Source organism: Natrix helvetica (assembly GCF_964273705.1).
Source record: "Natrix helvetica genome assembly, chromosome: 3".
In the NCBI taxonomy this organism is placed as follows: Eukaryota; Metazoa; Chordata; class Lepidosauria; order Squamata; family Natricidae; genus Natrix; species Natrix helvetica.
The window spans coordinates 99,126,607-99,142,691 of NC_138549.1; the positions used below are offsets into that span (position 1 = coordinate 99,126,607).

Here is a 16,085-nt window from a genome sequence, read left to right on the forward strand (position 1 = left end):
ATAGAGAGCCATGTAATCATAGTGTAACTGCTTGTCAATATTTTGTATTGCCTGAAATGAGGCTGAATGTTGACAACCATCTTGTTTGATAACACTCCGTTATTTGGCAAGGAAAATGAAATACTTACAACAATAAACTTGTCAGGCTATTATTCTGATGAAGAGTGACAGACAGTGCATTGTTTTGGCAGAAGGTCACATTTTCTTTAAGGAACTGACAATTTACTTCTTTTTAACTAATGTCTTCAGGTTGCTCTTTCCATGAGTCCAATGTGTTTTGGAGAGAGTACAGAAGATGCATAATGCAAAATGCATGTCTTTACATGTTGGCACCATGCTGTGCGTCTACAGACAATGTTGAAAACTTGAAAGAGAAATGCAGCTCCGTCAGTTCACTTTTTCCCTCAGCTCTGGCACTACAGAAACATAGCAGTGATTTTTCAAGCACACATATTTTAAGACTGAAATCATAATCTTAATAGTATGCTTTCACACACATAATAATGGAATGTTTATCCAGTGTGCTAATTTGTTTAAAAATTTCAGATTATTATTGTTCCATCTCTGTCTGAATAATTTCACAAGAGAACACTTAGCTGCTAAATTGTTATGACCCTTTTAGGAAACAAGGTTATTTAAGTAAACATTTCTGTGACCACTCGTGAACCTTTGGGCTGAAGCTAGATAAGTAAGATGATTATAAAGACAGTTAAAATTGATTTCCTAGCCAGTGCGATATCGATCAAGGGAAGTGCCAGCATCATCCTCAAATCTGTATCAAGTTAAAAACTAAGTTGAAAAGTGTAATTCCTTTGGCCATTCTTTAAACAGCCCTATAGAATGGATGATATTGTTATCCATATTTTGAATGGAATCGGAATTACTTCCGATCTCCGCTCCTTCCGTGTAAAGCTCAAGACCCACCTCTTTCAATTATCTGGCCTGGCTCAACCGTAGTTTATCCTCCTCCTGACAGTCCTTTTAAATTGTATTTTATCATGGGATATTTTAATGGCTAATTTTAATTTTCTACTATTATTAATGTGATATATATTTGATTACTACCTCCTCCATGTATGTATATGTATGTATATGTGTGTACCTGTATGTCTATATGTATGTATGTATATTTTTATTGTACGCCGCCCCGAGTCCCCTGCGGAGAGGAAGCGGCTAACAAATTAAAAATTTGAATTTGAATTTGAATTTGAAATTGGGAAGAGGGGGAGACTGAAATGCTGGTCTGACAAAGGCTAGTCTATATAATTTTGCACTCTATAATAACCATTGTTACAGTTGCCATTTAAGGAGACCCAGGAAGTGTGCATTCTCTGTGAAAGTGCTTAGCCATTAGAACAGCATATCCTTGTCAAATGGCTCAGCATATCTGAATTTCAGATGGCTCTAACCCCTTTGGCCTTCTTTAAATCTTTAAACATTTGATTCCCGACCCCCCACCCCGAGTACTGGGTTAGGACATTGAATGGGTCCATCTGGAAAAAGAATTTAATTTTTGAATATGTTATAACTTAGGCCGTGGTTTATATTTTTTAAAATTCTGTTGTGATTATTTTATGTTGATTATTTACTTGGTTTTGCTTTTAATCCCTTGTTAGCCTTCAGTTGCATTTGTAAATTGGGCAGCTATAAAAATTTTTAAAATAAGCATCAATCAGACACAAATTAAATTTGAACTGAAGACTGTGATATTCAATGGGAGCTATGAGTAAATTTATAGTGTATGTTACACCCCTGTGAAAGCTGACAAGATTATTGCAAGTTTTAGTCATACTGATATTCATATTTGGTATTTCAGCATAAATTTGAAATGTCTTTCTAATTATAGATCTTAGCCCATTAGGCAAATACTATTCAGTTGAACTGCCAAATACTCCAGTTCTTGAATGTGCAGTGCATGTTATGGTGGCATTATTTTAATGAGGCATTATTTTAGTTCCTGTGTAGTATTATTATTATTACCGTGTTTCCCCAAAAATAAGACAGGGTCTTATTTTCTTTTCACCCCCGAAATAAGCACTTGGCCTTATTTTCGGGGAGGTCTTATTATTTTTGAGGTGCAGGAGGTCCCTTAACCTTGGCCGGTGGCCCATGGATCAGCTGATCCAGAGAGGGCTGGAAGTTCTGTCTCTGTTTCTAGCACACTCTTGCCAGCCCTAGCGTCTCTGGGCCTGCCACTCTTTTTGCAGCTGCCACTAAGAGAAGGGGTGTGATAGCTAGGATTTGTGGGAGTGGCCTTTGCAAGGCCATTCCGCGTGGATGGCAGGTGCATGTGGGGTGCATAGGGCATATCCCCCCCTTTCCCTCCCCAGGAAATGGCAGGGACTGACTGTGCATGCGTTTATAAAATGCCCTTCAGTTTGAAGCAAAATGGGGTCGCTTTTAAACAAGATTCTTGTATAATCAGGTGGCTCACAAATTAGGCAGCAGTTCATAAATTAGTAAGTTAAAAATAAGTCAAACAAGGGCTTTTGCTGTTGAGTGCCGAGGATCTCAGTTGAAAATAAACCTCTCTAAAGAAGAATGACAGGAGATGGTTAGTGAATGAAATGTTCAGTGAATAATCTCCTTGAGGCAATCTGGAGAAGAATAGCACCAAGCCCCCTCATTTTCATCTGTAAGTGAAGAGGCCTCCACTGTCAGAAGTTCATCTTTATTTCACCAAGAGGAAGGTCTTTTCCAATGTTACCATCAGGATAAAAAAGGCATTCCCTTGTGGATTATATTTGGCTTCCATTCTCTCAGTACTTTGGACATCTACACAGGGATGATTTATGCCAGGTTTGTTAGATGGCTTTAGTATTTATTTTACTATTAATTGTACTTTGTGGCTTAATTTTGCATATTCTACTTTTTATTTACATTTTGTTAATTTTTTCCTGGAATGGCAAAAAGTGGGAAGTAAACATAGTAATTGAACGTATATGTACTTAAGTAGCTTGAAACTTTAAATCCTTTCTAAATTTGTAAACAGAAAAACATTTGGGAACTTGAGGGCAGTTAATGCACACTTTTTCAAATATCTGTGCCTAACCTGGAATTGTATCCCCTGGAATAAGGTAATTTTATTAACTTCAGATCTCTTTTATAATGCATGTGACAATCATTTGCACCAGAAACCTAGGGTTTCCTTGCTACAGCTTTCCAATAGCAATAGCACTTAAACTTATATACTGTTTTACAGCCCTCTCTAAGCAGTTTACAGATACAGCATATTGCCCCCAACAATCTGGGTTCTCATTTTACCAACCTCGGAAAGATGGAAGGCTGAGTAAACCTTGAGCTGGTGAGATTCAAAGTGCCAAACTGCTAGCCATCAGCAATCAACAGAAGTAGCTTGCAATAGCGCATACTAACCACTGCACAGCCACCACTGCTCTTCTCCTGTCTTACCATTTTCAAAGTACCGTCAATCCATTCTTTTGATGCAAACTTCCTTATCTCAGGTTTTATCCCTACTGTTGACATATGTACATGGATAAGCATGTACGAAGCATAATACAGGAAGTACATACTAGACACAGAGATGATAACTACAGGTTATATTTGACTTATGACTGTAATTGCTACAAGGAGACCACTTTTGTGCTTGGGGTGGGGAAAAATGAAATTTTGATTTTGGGTTTTACTGATTAGATTGATTTGTTGTTTTATATAATTGACTAGTTTATGTTATTATGGAAAAATAAAAAGTTGAGGTTCGATATTAATGTTTTATTCTACTGAAACAGAGAGAGTCGGAAGTCAATGCTTTTTCTTTTCTTCCTCCCCTCCTCACTTGTCTTTCCCCTTTTCCTCCCCACTGTGTCTTTCTATTTGCTTTTGTATTTTTGCATTTTATTCTATAATCCAATAAAATGTTTTCAATTCAATTAAAAAAAGACTTATGACTGCAATTGAGCTTGGAATTTTGGTTGTAAGTCATTGCAGTTGTTAAGCGTGTCACTACATGACTGGACCCAGGTTTATGACATTTTTAGCGGCAGTTGTTAAGCAAATGCAGTGAACATTAAGTGAATGCATGGTTGTTAAGCAACTCCATTATACCCAATGTGTGGGTTTTTCTGTCAGAAACTGCAAGTAAATGTTGGAAACTGGCAAACATTGCAAATCATAGTCATGTGACTGTGGTATGCTGCAAACACACATAAATCTTAGCTGGTGTCCAACTCCTAAAATGTGATCATGTGACTGGATGAACAGAGTAACTTTCAAATCAGGAAGGTTCTTTTTTTTTTAAACAAAGTTTTATTGGTTGTCAAATATATAGGGAAGGGTAAATAGATATACAATTTTTTTTGGCAGCTTTCATACTGCTGGTAGAGATCCCAGCATGGTACTCATTTATATAACATTGTACAACAAATTTATAGAAGAAAACAGTAAGCCAAATCTTACTCTATATTGTTAGTCTTGTGTTCCTACATGTTTCTCTTTGTCATTTTCTAATATATCACTAACTGCTATTGTTCCAAATAATTTTATTTTTGAGATCTGAGCCTTTTCGATATTGCTTCTTCCTCCCTGTCGCCAGAGAGAGCCTCAGTGCCACCCTCCTTCCCGTCTTGGATCTTACTGTCTTGTGTTTTACTGTCTCTTTCACTACTCCCACTCTGTTCCTCCTCTGAGAGTGGAAAATTCTTTTTAATGAAGGCTTCCGCCTCCTGGACTGTATTGATTCTGATCCTATTTCCCTCCCAGAAGATTAACATCCCCTCCGGAATCAGCTATTTAAACCAGATCCTTTTTTCATATAAATTTTTTGCTAGGGAGGAAAATTTCCTCCTTCTATCTCTTATTTTTTTCGGGATCTGTTTGAGAATGGTGATCTTTTCACCCTTATATTTCAATGGTCCCTCCCTTTGGGTCGCAAGACACCTCGTCCCTTGTGGATCTCCTGACAAACTTAACATGTATCTCCCTCGGAACATTGTGTCTTCTAGCATATGCTGAATTTATCCTATAAGCTAGATCCATATCCCACCATATTTGTTTTTTATCTCTCTTGAGATAATCTGCTAAAATTGTACTCATAATATCTTTAAGGTTTTCATTCTCTGTTTCTGGTAAGTTCTGGAATCTAAGAAAAAAGGACATTCTTTCAAATTCTACTTTTGTCTGAAAGTTTTCCATATCTATGTTTCCCTTATGCATTGCTTTTACTTCTTCCCCCAGCCCCGTCCTCTAACACCAAAATTCGTTGTGTATTTCCAGCTATATGTTCTTTAACCACTCTGAGTTCTTCTTTGATCTCAGCCCTCATTTCATTCTGTCCCTTCATAAGTTCTTTAAACATTTCCGTAACAGATAATTCCTTAGGATCCTCCCCAGCCACTGCTTTCTGCAACATTGAGGATATCTTAGACTGTTGCATTGTGGGACTTGGGGCAGCCGATGAGGGGGCTGAGTGCACTTTGCCGATAGGGGGTTTCCTTGCCGCCATTTGTTTAAGTTCAGAGATGCAAATCCTTGCCAAGGGAAGTGGTGTCAGAGGGTTTCACAGCTACGCTGGTCTCCAAAGGAAAACAATCGCAACAGCACCCAATTTGCAGTTCCAAGAGTAAAATACACCAAGATGAATGGAGAGAAAAGTCAGCCAAAGATTAGAAGATCCTACACAGGAGGAGGTCCCAGTTTCCCTTTGGGAGAGTAAACAAGCAATTCACTTTTCTTTATTATCTCTTTGGGAGTAACTTCAGAGGACAGACTTCATTTGCATAAAGACAAAGAAAGAGGGGCGAGCGCCATCTTGGCCCTCCCCTTCGCAGGGAAACAAGTCGGCAAAAGTTTTTTGTTTTAAAACAACAGTTCAGTGTCGTTTCCAGTAATTGTGAAAGTCATTTTCAATTAAAAGTCAAATAAATCAGTCTTTTAACCTCTCTCTTCCCAAGGATCCATTTTCAAAGCTGCTTAGTCCGAGGGGGGGAATGGTAAACCCCCCCCTCTAATCTCTCTTCAAGGACAGAAACACAAAAGACTCACAAAGTGATTGTTGCTTTTCTCCTAAGTCCTCCAAGAGCATCGGTCAGGATCCCCACCTTCAGTCTCCAGCTGCACTTCTCCAACTTTTCTTTTAGCCTCCGGAGCCATCCGACGAGAGGGCGGGCAGCGCGAAGCTGTCTCTCGCCGCCCCTCCGCTCCCCAGCTCCTAGGCGAAGCCGAAAAGCACCCCAGATGGCTGCCGCCACATGCGGGGTGCCTCAGCCAGCCGCCCTTCGGCAGGACCCCCCTACAAGGGTTCCTGTGTCCCCTAAGGGACCCAACGGGGACACGAGCGTTGGACAAACATGTCCGTCGTCGTCCGATCCCGGAAGTGACCTCCCAAATCAGGAAGGTTCTAAGTACCTTTTGGGAGATCCATCGTAATTTCGTACAGTTCCTAAGTGACTGGACGGAAGTCAAAAGCTACCTAGAAGACATTCTTTTACAAAGCACACACATGAATTGGGTATTGGTTGCCCTGAATGGTTGTTTCAGCTAATTGTATCCAAATAGCCATTCCCCTTGTGTTGAGACATAGTGAATAAATGTGTGGTACGTACATGATAAATGGATTAATGGAGGGCATTAAGCTAATATATATCAGTGATGTAGAAGTTACAGCCAAATAAATCATATATAGAATGACAGAGCTGCAGTACCTTTATCTGGGAGTAAACCCTACATATATATTTGGACATTGAATAAGTTTGCATAGTATTACATTAAACTGATATTATGAAGTTGAAAGAGATTATACGCAACTGAGTTTTGCATGTTGCTTATTAAAATAAAATTAAGACAACTATATCACAGTACTTTTGTCAGTAGCAGCTTGATGCAGTTTTTCATTTTGTGTTCTCAATAATATAAGGATAATGTTTTAACAGGTAATTTTCTGGTTGTTCGCTTTAGAAAATATATGCAACAATCAGCAAGAATAATTTTTAAAAAGGAAGTACATATTACTTATATTGTTCTGAATATACCAAGTATTAATCCCATTTTAACTCCTTGAAATAAAATTATCAAACTTTTTTTAAATAGCGTGAGTCCTATATCTGATGTTCTGTGGTATAATCGTTACACCAGAGGTAGAAAAAAACATGTAACTTCTGTGGACGATATAACCCCTGTCTCTGATACTGTTAAGCAAGAACAGCCTACAAAATACAAGAGAGGTACACCTGCAATCCAAGTAAGTATACGATCTGTGCTTTGATTTAGAAACTACAGCAACCTGCAATTTGCATATTGTACAAAAAAAAGTTGGTAGATCCAGGGAAAAACATTAAAAATGTAGCAAAGCAATGCATAGTACTGATCAGAGTTATCTGGTAGTATAGTGTTCTGCTCTAATAAAACTAATTACTTAGAGCAGTGATGGCGAACCTATGGCACGTGTGGCACAGGTGGCATGCGGAGCCATTTGTCAGAGCACGCGAGGCGCTACCCTGTCAGCTGGCCAGGGCGCATGCGCACGCTGGCTAGCTGAGTTCACCCTTTTTTTAAAGTCATTTTTCGCCCTCCCCAGGCTCCAGAGGCTTTATAGGAGCCTGGGGAGGGTGAAAACAGCCTCCCCCCCCCCGGAGGTCCACTGGAGGCTTCATGAGCTTCCCTGAAGCCTCCGGAGCGCAAAAAACGGCCCTATGGGCAAACCAGAAGTTCGGGAACGGACTTCCGGTTTGCTTGGAGGGTCGTTTTGAGCACTCCGAAGGCTTCAGGGAAGCCTCTTGAAGGTCTCTGAAGCCTTTGGAGCGCTTAAAACAACCCCCCGAGCAAACCAGAGTGACTTCCAGTTTGCTTGGAGGGTCGTTTTGACTGCTTTGGAGGCTTCAGGGAAGCCTCCTGAAGGTCTCTGAAGCTTCCGGAGGACTTCCGGGGGGGGCGGGGGAGGCTGTTTTCGCCCTCCCCATGCTCCTATAAAGCCTCTGGAGCCTGGGGAGGGCAAAAAAAGCAATGCAAAAATGGGGGGTCACGCCTGTAGTGTGCGCATGCGCACTGGGGGGTCGCGCATTGCATTATGAGTGTGGCACTCCTGCACACAACCCCCCTGCGCTCCCCCCACTTATGGCATGCGAGCCAAAAAAGGTTTGCCATCACTGACCTAGAGTATGTCAGTACGGAGGTAAATAGAGTCCATTCAGTCTATTCACTTTTTAATATAAAATATCTATGGATAGACAATAGAAGGCAAATTATACAGGCTGGCCAAATATTTAGTGAAATATCTCTGGATGTTCTGGAAAAGAGTGAAGATCTGGTTTTTCCCCCAGATGTTAGGCCAGGATAAGAGTGAAGTCCAGTATGTGACTTTTTGTGCTGTGAGTTGATCATTTAGTGCATTGGTTAATGCATTGCAATTACTGCTTTTCTGTATAATAATTTATTCTTGTTATATGTTATATATGACTTAGAAATATATTCTTTTCATTAATAATTTCTAGAGTAGATTTTGGTATTGCTGAAGATACAATAAAGTTTGATTTCAGCAAAGTATTTGATAAAGTATCCTAGATATTCTGATTAAGAAAATAGATTAATATGGATTCTATATTATGGCAATTAAGAGAATACATAGTTCAGGTATTATATTCTAAAGATACTCAATTATGTTTTGTCATCAAACTGGTGCAAGCTTTTAAATGAAGTGCCAGACTGTTCATTCTTGGCCCATCTACAGTACTTTTCAATATTTTATTAATGACTTGGATAAGTTTTTGAATGACAAGAACTGGTTGGAATAGTTAATGCTGTAGAAAACGGGAACAAAATGCAAACTTATCTTGCTAGGTTAAAGAAATTAAGTGATCTGAAAATTTACAAAACAGAAATAAAAAATAAGGTAGTTAAGTAACTCGAATGCACAGATATAGAATAGCAAATCACTGGTTTGTTTTAGAATAGTAGCAAATATGTGTCAGTAATGTGCTATGGTTACAAAAAGGGGGGAGTTGCATCAATAAAAGTATAGTTCATAGACCACAACAAAGTAATAATTTTATTTTATTCTGCTTTGATCAAAATTTATCTTTAATTTTATGTTCTATCCTGGTTACCTCATATTAAACAAAATGGGTCAGGCTCAGAAAAACATGATCAAGAAAATAAAAACTAAGCCATACGTAGACAGCTTGAAGGAATTGGGAATGTTTAGAAGTTAAATAATTGCACCTAGTTTAAATCTGCTGATTTCTAGATTGCATTTTTTAAAATTAGCCATTATAGCATCCTGGGGGGGGGGAAAAGATCGAGAAAATAAATTGAGAAAATGTTACTTTGAACTAACAGATGTAAACATATAATGTGGAGTTCTGAAAAGCATAGTTAAGCGTACTAGCATTATTTTATGTCTTAATTGATATTCTTTATTGAAATGAAATAATCCTGGCAGTCTGTTTGGATAAACTATTGGAATGAATTTCAGCACTGATGTGTCTAAATTACATTCAAATGTAAGAGCAAATATTATTAAATCAAACTAGCTGCAATCTGTGTCAGAGTGAATGGCTTGAAATAAAAAAGGCTTGTTCATTACTAGGAATTGCAATGATATATTTTAAATTGACATGCAATTACTTCAGCTGTGGTGAGCAACATCTGCTACTGCTTCCTATGATGATGGCCTATGGCTCTGCCGTGTAAGCGTCATCAAAGCCTGAATATACATTTCAGTAATATGTCTCTATAAAACTCTTTTAGAAATGATATGTTCCTTTTCCTATAGCAGCTTGATGCACTTGGCTACCAAACACAGCTTCTCCTCCATTATCTTCTGAATAACTCATTTTTTCCCTATGACTTGGCATAAGCTGAACTACCAAACATACACATAGCATTTCGCATCATTGCACTCTTACTAATAAAACAACTAAATTTTTAAAAACTGCCAATAAATATATGGATATTTATATTCCTTGTCTACAAGCAGATTGTCTTAAAGTTCAAGGAAAGATAGAAAAAAAATGTTATATGAAGTCTTCTGGTTCACGTGTCACAGTAACTGCTTTAACAAACTGACTAACGAACTCCACAAAACTACCTGTTTAAATTATTACATTTCTCTTGTATTTTGTGACTCTCCCCACACCCAAGATTTCTATGCTGTGGAATGTTCTGTAAGTAAAAGCTTGCTTCTGCACATGGATCTTTCACAATAGCTATATTGGTATAATGGTTTAGTGATAGCAAATGACACAGGATAATGCAAGGAATACAGCTAACAGATGCCATAATGGGTACAGAAAGAAACACTTAAATTGGATCTTAGCAGTTTCCTTATCAGTTAAAAACTATTTTGATTTTAAGGCTGTTCTAAAAATGTCACATTCTCCTGTTGGCACACAGCTTTGAAATCTGACTTTTAGCTGCTATCTTCTTTGTCTCTGGAAAATCTCTAACAACGTTTTTCTTTTGACAGACATTGAATGGTATGAAAAGGCTTTTATTACTTACGTTTTGATTTTCCTTTTTTTCTTACTTTCCTAAGTTTTTTAAATAGTATGGTCTCTTGAGTGTTCCTTTTAAACAAAAGAACAATGCTAGGCAGATACGACCTCATAGATGACCTTCACTCTGTCAAGGACGTTGGAGTACTCATATCAAACTATTTAAGTGCTAGAGCTCACTGTAACAGTATCACCAAAAGGCATTGAGTTGTTAACCTAATCTTACAAAGCTTCTCCTCTAGTAATATCATATTGCTAACTAGGGCATACAAAACTTTGCCAGACCAATTCTTGAATACAGCTCATCTGTCTGGAATCCACACTGTATATCAGACATTAATGCAATTGAGCAAGTCCAGAAGTATTTCATGAGAAGAGTACTACATTCCTCTGCTTGCAACAGAATACCCTATACCACCAAGCTTGAAACTATGCCGCCTAAGTTCAGACTTAAGCATAGTACACAAAATTATCTGCTACAACGTCCTACCTGTCAAGAGATACAAACTCAATGTAAACCGCTCCAAACTTGGTTGCAGAAAATATGACTTCAGTAACAGAGTGGTCAATGCCTGGAATGTACTACCTGGCTCTGTTGTTATATCTTCAAATCTCCAAAACTTTAACCTTAACTGTCTACTATTGACCTCACCCCATTCCTAAGAGGTCTGTAAGGGGCATGCATAAGTGCACCATCTTGCCTACAGTCCTTGTCCTTTGGTCCCCATTTATTCGTACTCATTTCATTGATTCTCATGTTTATTCTTATACCTATTATCTTGTAAATGATTGACAAATCAAATAAATAAATAAAAATTAAAAAAAACACCCTAAATATCCAGTCCTGTTTAGCAATTCACCTGTATGGGATCAAACAAAAAGTTGAACCAATCTTCTGCTCTCTGAGAGAATACCTAAGCTCTATATGGTTTTTAGGTTTCATCCTTCCACATTCAAGGAGATAAAGCTAATGGAGGGAATCAATTCAACATTTGCTTTAAGGCCATCCCATCCCACTGAGTGTTCAGTTATTGGAAAGAAACCAAAATGTGCTAAGGGAATACCATACTTACCTGGCAAGGGAGATAGTGTAGACCTATTATATCCGAAGTCTTTCCCTTTTCAATGGGCGTGTAATTTAGGTTGACTCATTCCATTGGTTTCAGTGACAGGAAATTCCTTTTAAGAATAAATAACTAAAATGGGAGGAATGGCAACAAAACCCATTTCTCTTTTACTTCATTCATTCTGCCATCAAGAATGCAGTTGGGCATTGCTGACCTCAGAAACTCTTATCTTTGTTTCCCCTCCCAATATGGCAACTAAGAATTACCTTCTCGATTGGTTATAAGCATTTATGTTAATGAAGCCGGTTAAACAATACTCTCCCTCCATGTCTTCCACTGATAAACGACTATAAAGGCTGAAATCTGCATTTAACTGTAGCTTCTACTTGTAGATATGTGTAAACAGAGCTTTTCAACTCAAGCAGCTCTGAAGTTATTTTAAAATGCCCTAAGAGTAGCATGTGCTTCTGCTCAGACTAAGAGCTTTTCTTGTTTATTTGCACAGATAAAGCTAAAGTGCCCTTGTCATGTACTCGCTGCAAAGAAATGCATCTTGGTGTAACAGATGATGACTGAAAGGGATGTTTAGTCTAAAAGCTGGAATTTATTCAAGGAGCATAGAGGTGTGAGGTTGGAACAAGCATTCATCCATCCATGAAAACCATGATGCTGCCTAGAGAGAGAAACAATTCCCCCCTCCCCCCAAAAAGGCTAAAAATGAAGAAAAAGAGTGGCATAATTTTACTGCACTACTACATGTGCAGTAATAAAGTTAATAAAAAATCTGTGACAATACAAATGTTACTGTTTGAAAAATTCTGGCATTTCTCTCTCGCAAATCTTTAATGAATGAAATGTTCGATTTTAACAGATTATAGACATGAACAATCTTAAAGAATTTCGTTTAACTTTAAGAAAATTAAAATACCCTGTTATCAGACTGGAAGAAAAGAAAAAGAAGGAACCAACGTCAACAAAGAAGGGTTAGTTACCTAAATTCTATAACAAGTGCCATTTCTATAGTATGTACAGACTTTGAATATTCTTTCACTTTGATATCTGATAGTTATATTCACTTATTAATCCAATTTTATCCATTTAAGGTTGTTGTGTTTAAGCTTTAATGTTACATACAAATAAATATTTTCATGTAAGCGTATGATGAAAAGACTAGATATATCAATATAATCAGCTTTTTTATGTGCAATGTGTCAGGAATGTGCCTTGGTGGCACAATGGTTAAAATGCAATACTGCAGGCAATCTCTGCCCACAGCCTAGAGTTTGATCCTGGCAGGCCTCAAGATTGACTCACCCTTTCATCCTTCAGAGGTCAGTAAAATGAGGAGCCAGATTTTGGAGGCAATATTCTTATATTGTAAATTGCCCAGAGAGTGCTGTGAGGAGCCGTATATAAATGGCATATATGTTTAAGTGCTATTGCTATGTCTTTATGAAGAATATCATAGATACCTTTATAATGAGTGACATATTTGAAACCCAAGTCAAAAACATTTCTGTGGACTTTGGACAGCATCCATTATGTTATGGTCCTCATATTACCAGTAGAAATAAGGAGAAAAAAGCATGTTCTTTGGTGTGAAACAGTTATTTACTCACAGTTTATGTAAAGTTTGAATAAAGAGATAGGGATAAAATAGTTAGTGATACAATGGGTTTGAAATAAGTAAGTGGAAGGTCTTCCATTAAAGAGAAAGAGAAAATGAACCAGACAATTATAAAATGAAAAATGTGTGCTGTAAAGGCCAGCTTTATCTCGTAGACTGTTAATAAGTGAATTGAAATCTAAGGTAATATGCATAATTATAGTTCTGAGCAACTCCTGATTTATTTGTAGAAAAACAGAAACAAGAATTAGTACCCCTTTACACCTGCTCCGTATAACTTTGCCTGTTTACAGAAAATAAATGCATTGCTATGGGTAGCTCATACCACCTTTTGCTATTTTGAAAATCTGTGAAGATATTTTCCTCTGTTTTTGTGTCATACATGATAAATCCACTAACACACGAGACACTGGTAAAACAATTCATTTCGAGAATATGAATTATAAACTTCTATTTGGTTCTGGTACTTAGGATCACGGCAGAAATGTTGGCTTGAAATTTCATAACCACTTCTTGCAGGTCCCTTGACTTAGTATGTTTTTGAATATTATAAGAAAATGCATATTTTGAGTAAGTCCTAATTCCTGACAAGATTTTCTGAAGTGTCCTACCGGACCAAAGTCACCCAGCTAGTTTTGCACCTATCTGAGAATTAGGAAAGTTTCAAACCCAGTATCTTTAACTATTATACTCAAATGGTTCCCTTGATTTGGAAATATATTAATCTTTGCATATACATTTCTCAGTGTGTATTTATCTGGACATATTTGGAGGAAAAGAGGGAAAAAAGAGCCCATGTCTTTCAATCTCAGTTCTATTAATACTGCCAATAGATTAGGAGATCTATAAGTACGTGGCAGCTTCTTTAACTACATAAATAATTGTAAGGAAAAAATCTGATTTATTTCCAACAGGAAATCTAGCTATACAAGCTATTATCTTGGACAATAGCAGAGAATAATGTGTCACATACCGTATTTTTCAGAGCACCAGGGTTTTGAAGAGGCAAATTTAAAAAAAAGTAGGTAGGTAGATAGAGGGATAGAGAGGGAGAGAAAGAGTGAGAAATACAGTAGGTAGGAAGGGAGAGGGAAAGAGTAGTTAGGTAGGTAGGTAGATGGAGAGAGAGAGACAGAGTGATAGATAGAGAAATATAGTAGGTAGGTAGGAAGAGAGAGAGAGAGAGTAGATAGGTAGAGGGATAGAGAGAGAGAAATAGAAAGATAGAAAGAGTGAAATACAGTAGATAGGTAGGGAGAGAGAAAGAGAGAGTAGGTAGGTTGGTAGGTAGAGGGATAGAGAGAGAGAAATATATATAGAGAGAAATACAGTAGGTAGGTAGGGAGAGAGTGTGTGTGTGTAGGTAGGTAGGGAGAGGGATAGAGAGAGAAATAGAGAGAGAAATACAGTAGATAGAGAGAGAGAGCAGTTAGGTAGGTAGGTAGGTAGTAGGTAGGTAGGTAGATAAAGGGAAAGAGAGAGAGAAATAGAGAGAGAGAGAGAAATACAATAGGTAGGTAGGGAGAGAGAGTGTGTGTGTAGGTAGGTAGGTAGGTAGAAAGATAGATAGAGAGAAATAGAGATAGAGAGAAATCCAGTAGATAGGTAGACACAGCACTTGATCAATGTAATTGTCATCAATCAGTTAAAGAGCTTTCCAAAAGGGGGGAAAAAGTTTTTGCACTCTGCAAACTTCCCAAAAATGTTTCACGAAAACGGCCCCCTTTTTTTTTTCAAAAAAAGGCATGAATAGCCCTAGGGGGAAAACGAGCAAAAAACAGCCCCGTTTTTTGTCAAAAAAAAATGAATGCATAGCCCAGTAGAGGCTTATAGAGTGCTGCTGGGGCCTGGGGGATGGGAATGCCCATTTATTGCTCATTTCTGCCCTCCCCAGCCCCCAGGAGCTCTCTGAAAGCCTCCATAAGGCTATGCACAACCATTTTGGTGAAGGGGGTGGGGCTTTGGGAGGAAAAAATGCTGTATTCGGTGTATAAGACGCACCCAGATTTTCAGCCTCTTTTTTGAGGAAAAAAGGTGCGTCTTATACTCCGAAAAATACGGTATCTTGCATAAAAAGTTTTATATTTCCCCTTATATATTTATATTTAAATTCTCTTTAGATGTAGATTTGACAGAACAAATGCTTCTTCTATTTGTCTATGAAAAAGCATATTTGGGCTTCTTCTATTGTTTAAAATATCTTCTTACCATAGGACAAACAAACAAAATGTTAAATTACTTTTTACATAGAAGAAATGAAATGCAATTATTTATATATTCAGTTTCTGCTTTGTTTTCGCAGCAATGATGTAAAAAATAAAAAAAACTTGGCTTTCCACCAAATGGGACAGCTTCCCAGGTTATATTTGGCACCATCTGCTGCCAGGCACCTTTTCCTTACCCATGTTGATGCCATTGCACAACATTCCTGTTTTATTTTTCTTTCATTTTTTTTTCCAGCATGTCTTAATTAGTTTGTAATTCCATGTGGGTTTTTTTGTACTGTGTCTTGCATATAATTGTTAATTAACATTAAGGGGAAAACTTACTTATTAGAGGGGACCAGAAAGTAATTGCTGTTTTCTTTGTCTCTCCTACTTATTTTCTATTTATCTATGGACCTATGTATAAATTAGAAGTAAAGCAAGTAGAGCAGGATTGTCAAACTCGCGACCCACGGGCTGGATGTGTCATGCACTGGCCACAGCCATGACCAGTTTAGCGAAGAGAAAAAGTCACAATATGTCACATGATGATGCATAACAACTTGAGTTCGACATCCTGAAGTAGAGTATGAGAACTTGGTAAAAATAATGGAAAAAAAAAACCTCAATGCATGAGATAGCCATTAGGAGCTGTCTGAAATTTAAAATACATTTGATGAATCAGGACAGGCTTGGGCACAATAACATCTATTGCTCTTCCTCTAGGCCAGGACAACGGAGT

The 16,085-nt window shown here is 37.8% G+C and overlaps 1 protein-coding gene across 3 annotated transcripts in view; it reads left to right on the forward strand.

Annotated features, from left to right (window-relative positions):
* The window catches only part of LRRIQ3 (leucine rich repeats and IQ motif containing 3), a 59,224-nt gene that overhangs the window by 26,837 nt on the left and 16,302 nt on the right, over positions 1–16,085 (forward strand). For all 3 annotated transcript variants that reach the window (XM_081947213.1, XM_081947214.1, XM_081947215.1), the window contains 2 exons: positions 7,045–7,195; positions 12,384–12,495. In XM_081947213.1, the coding sequence (XP_081803339.1) occupies positions 7,045–7,195; positions 12,384–12,495 (263 nt within the window). The remainder of the gene's footprint in view (positions 1–7,044; positions 7,196–12,383; positions 12,496–16,085) is intronic.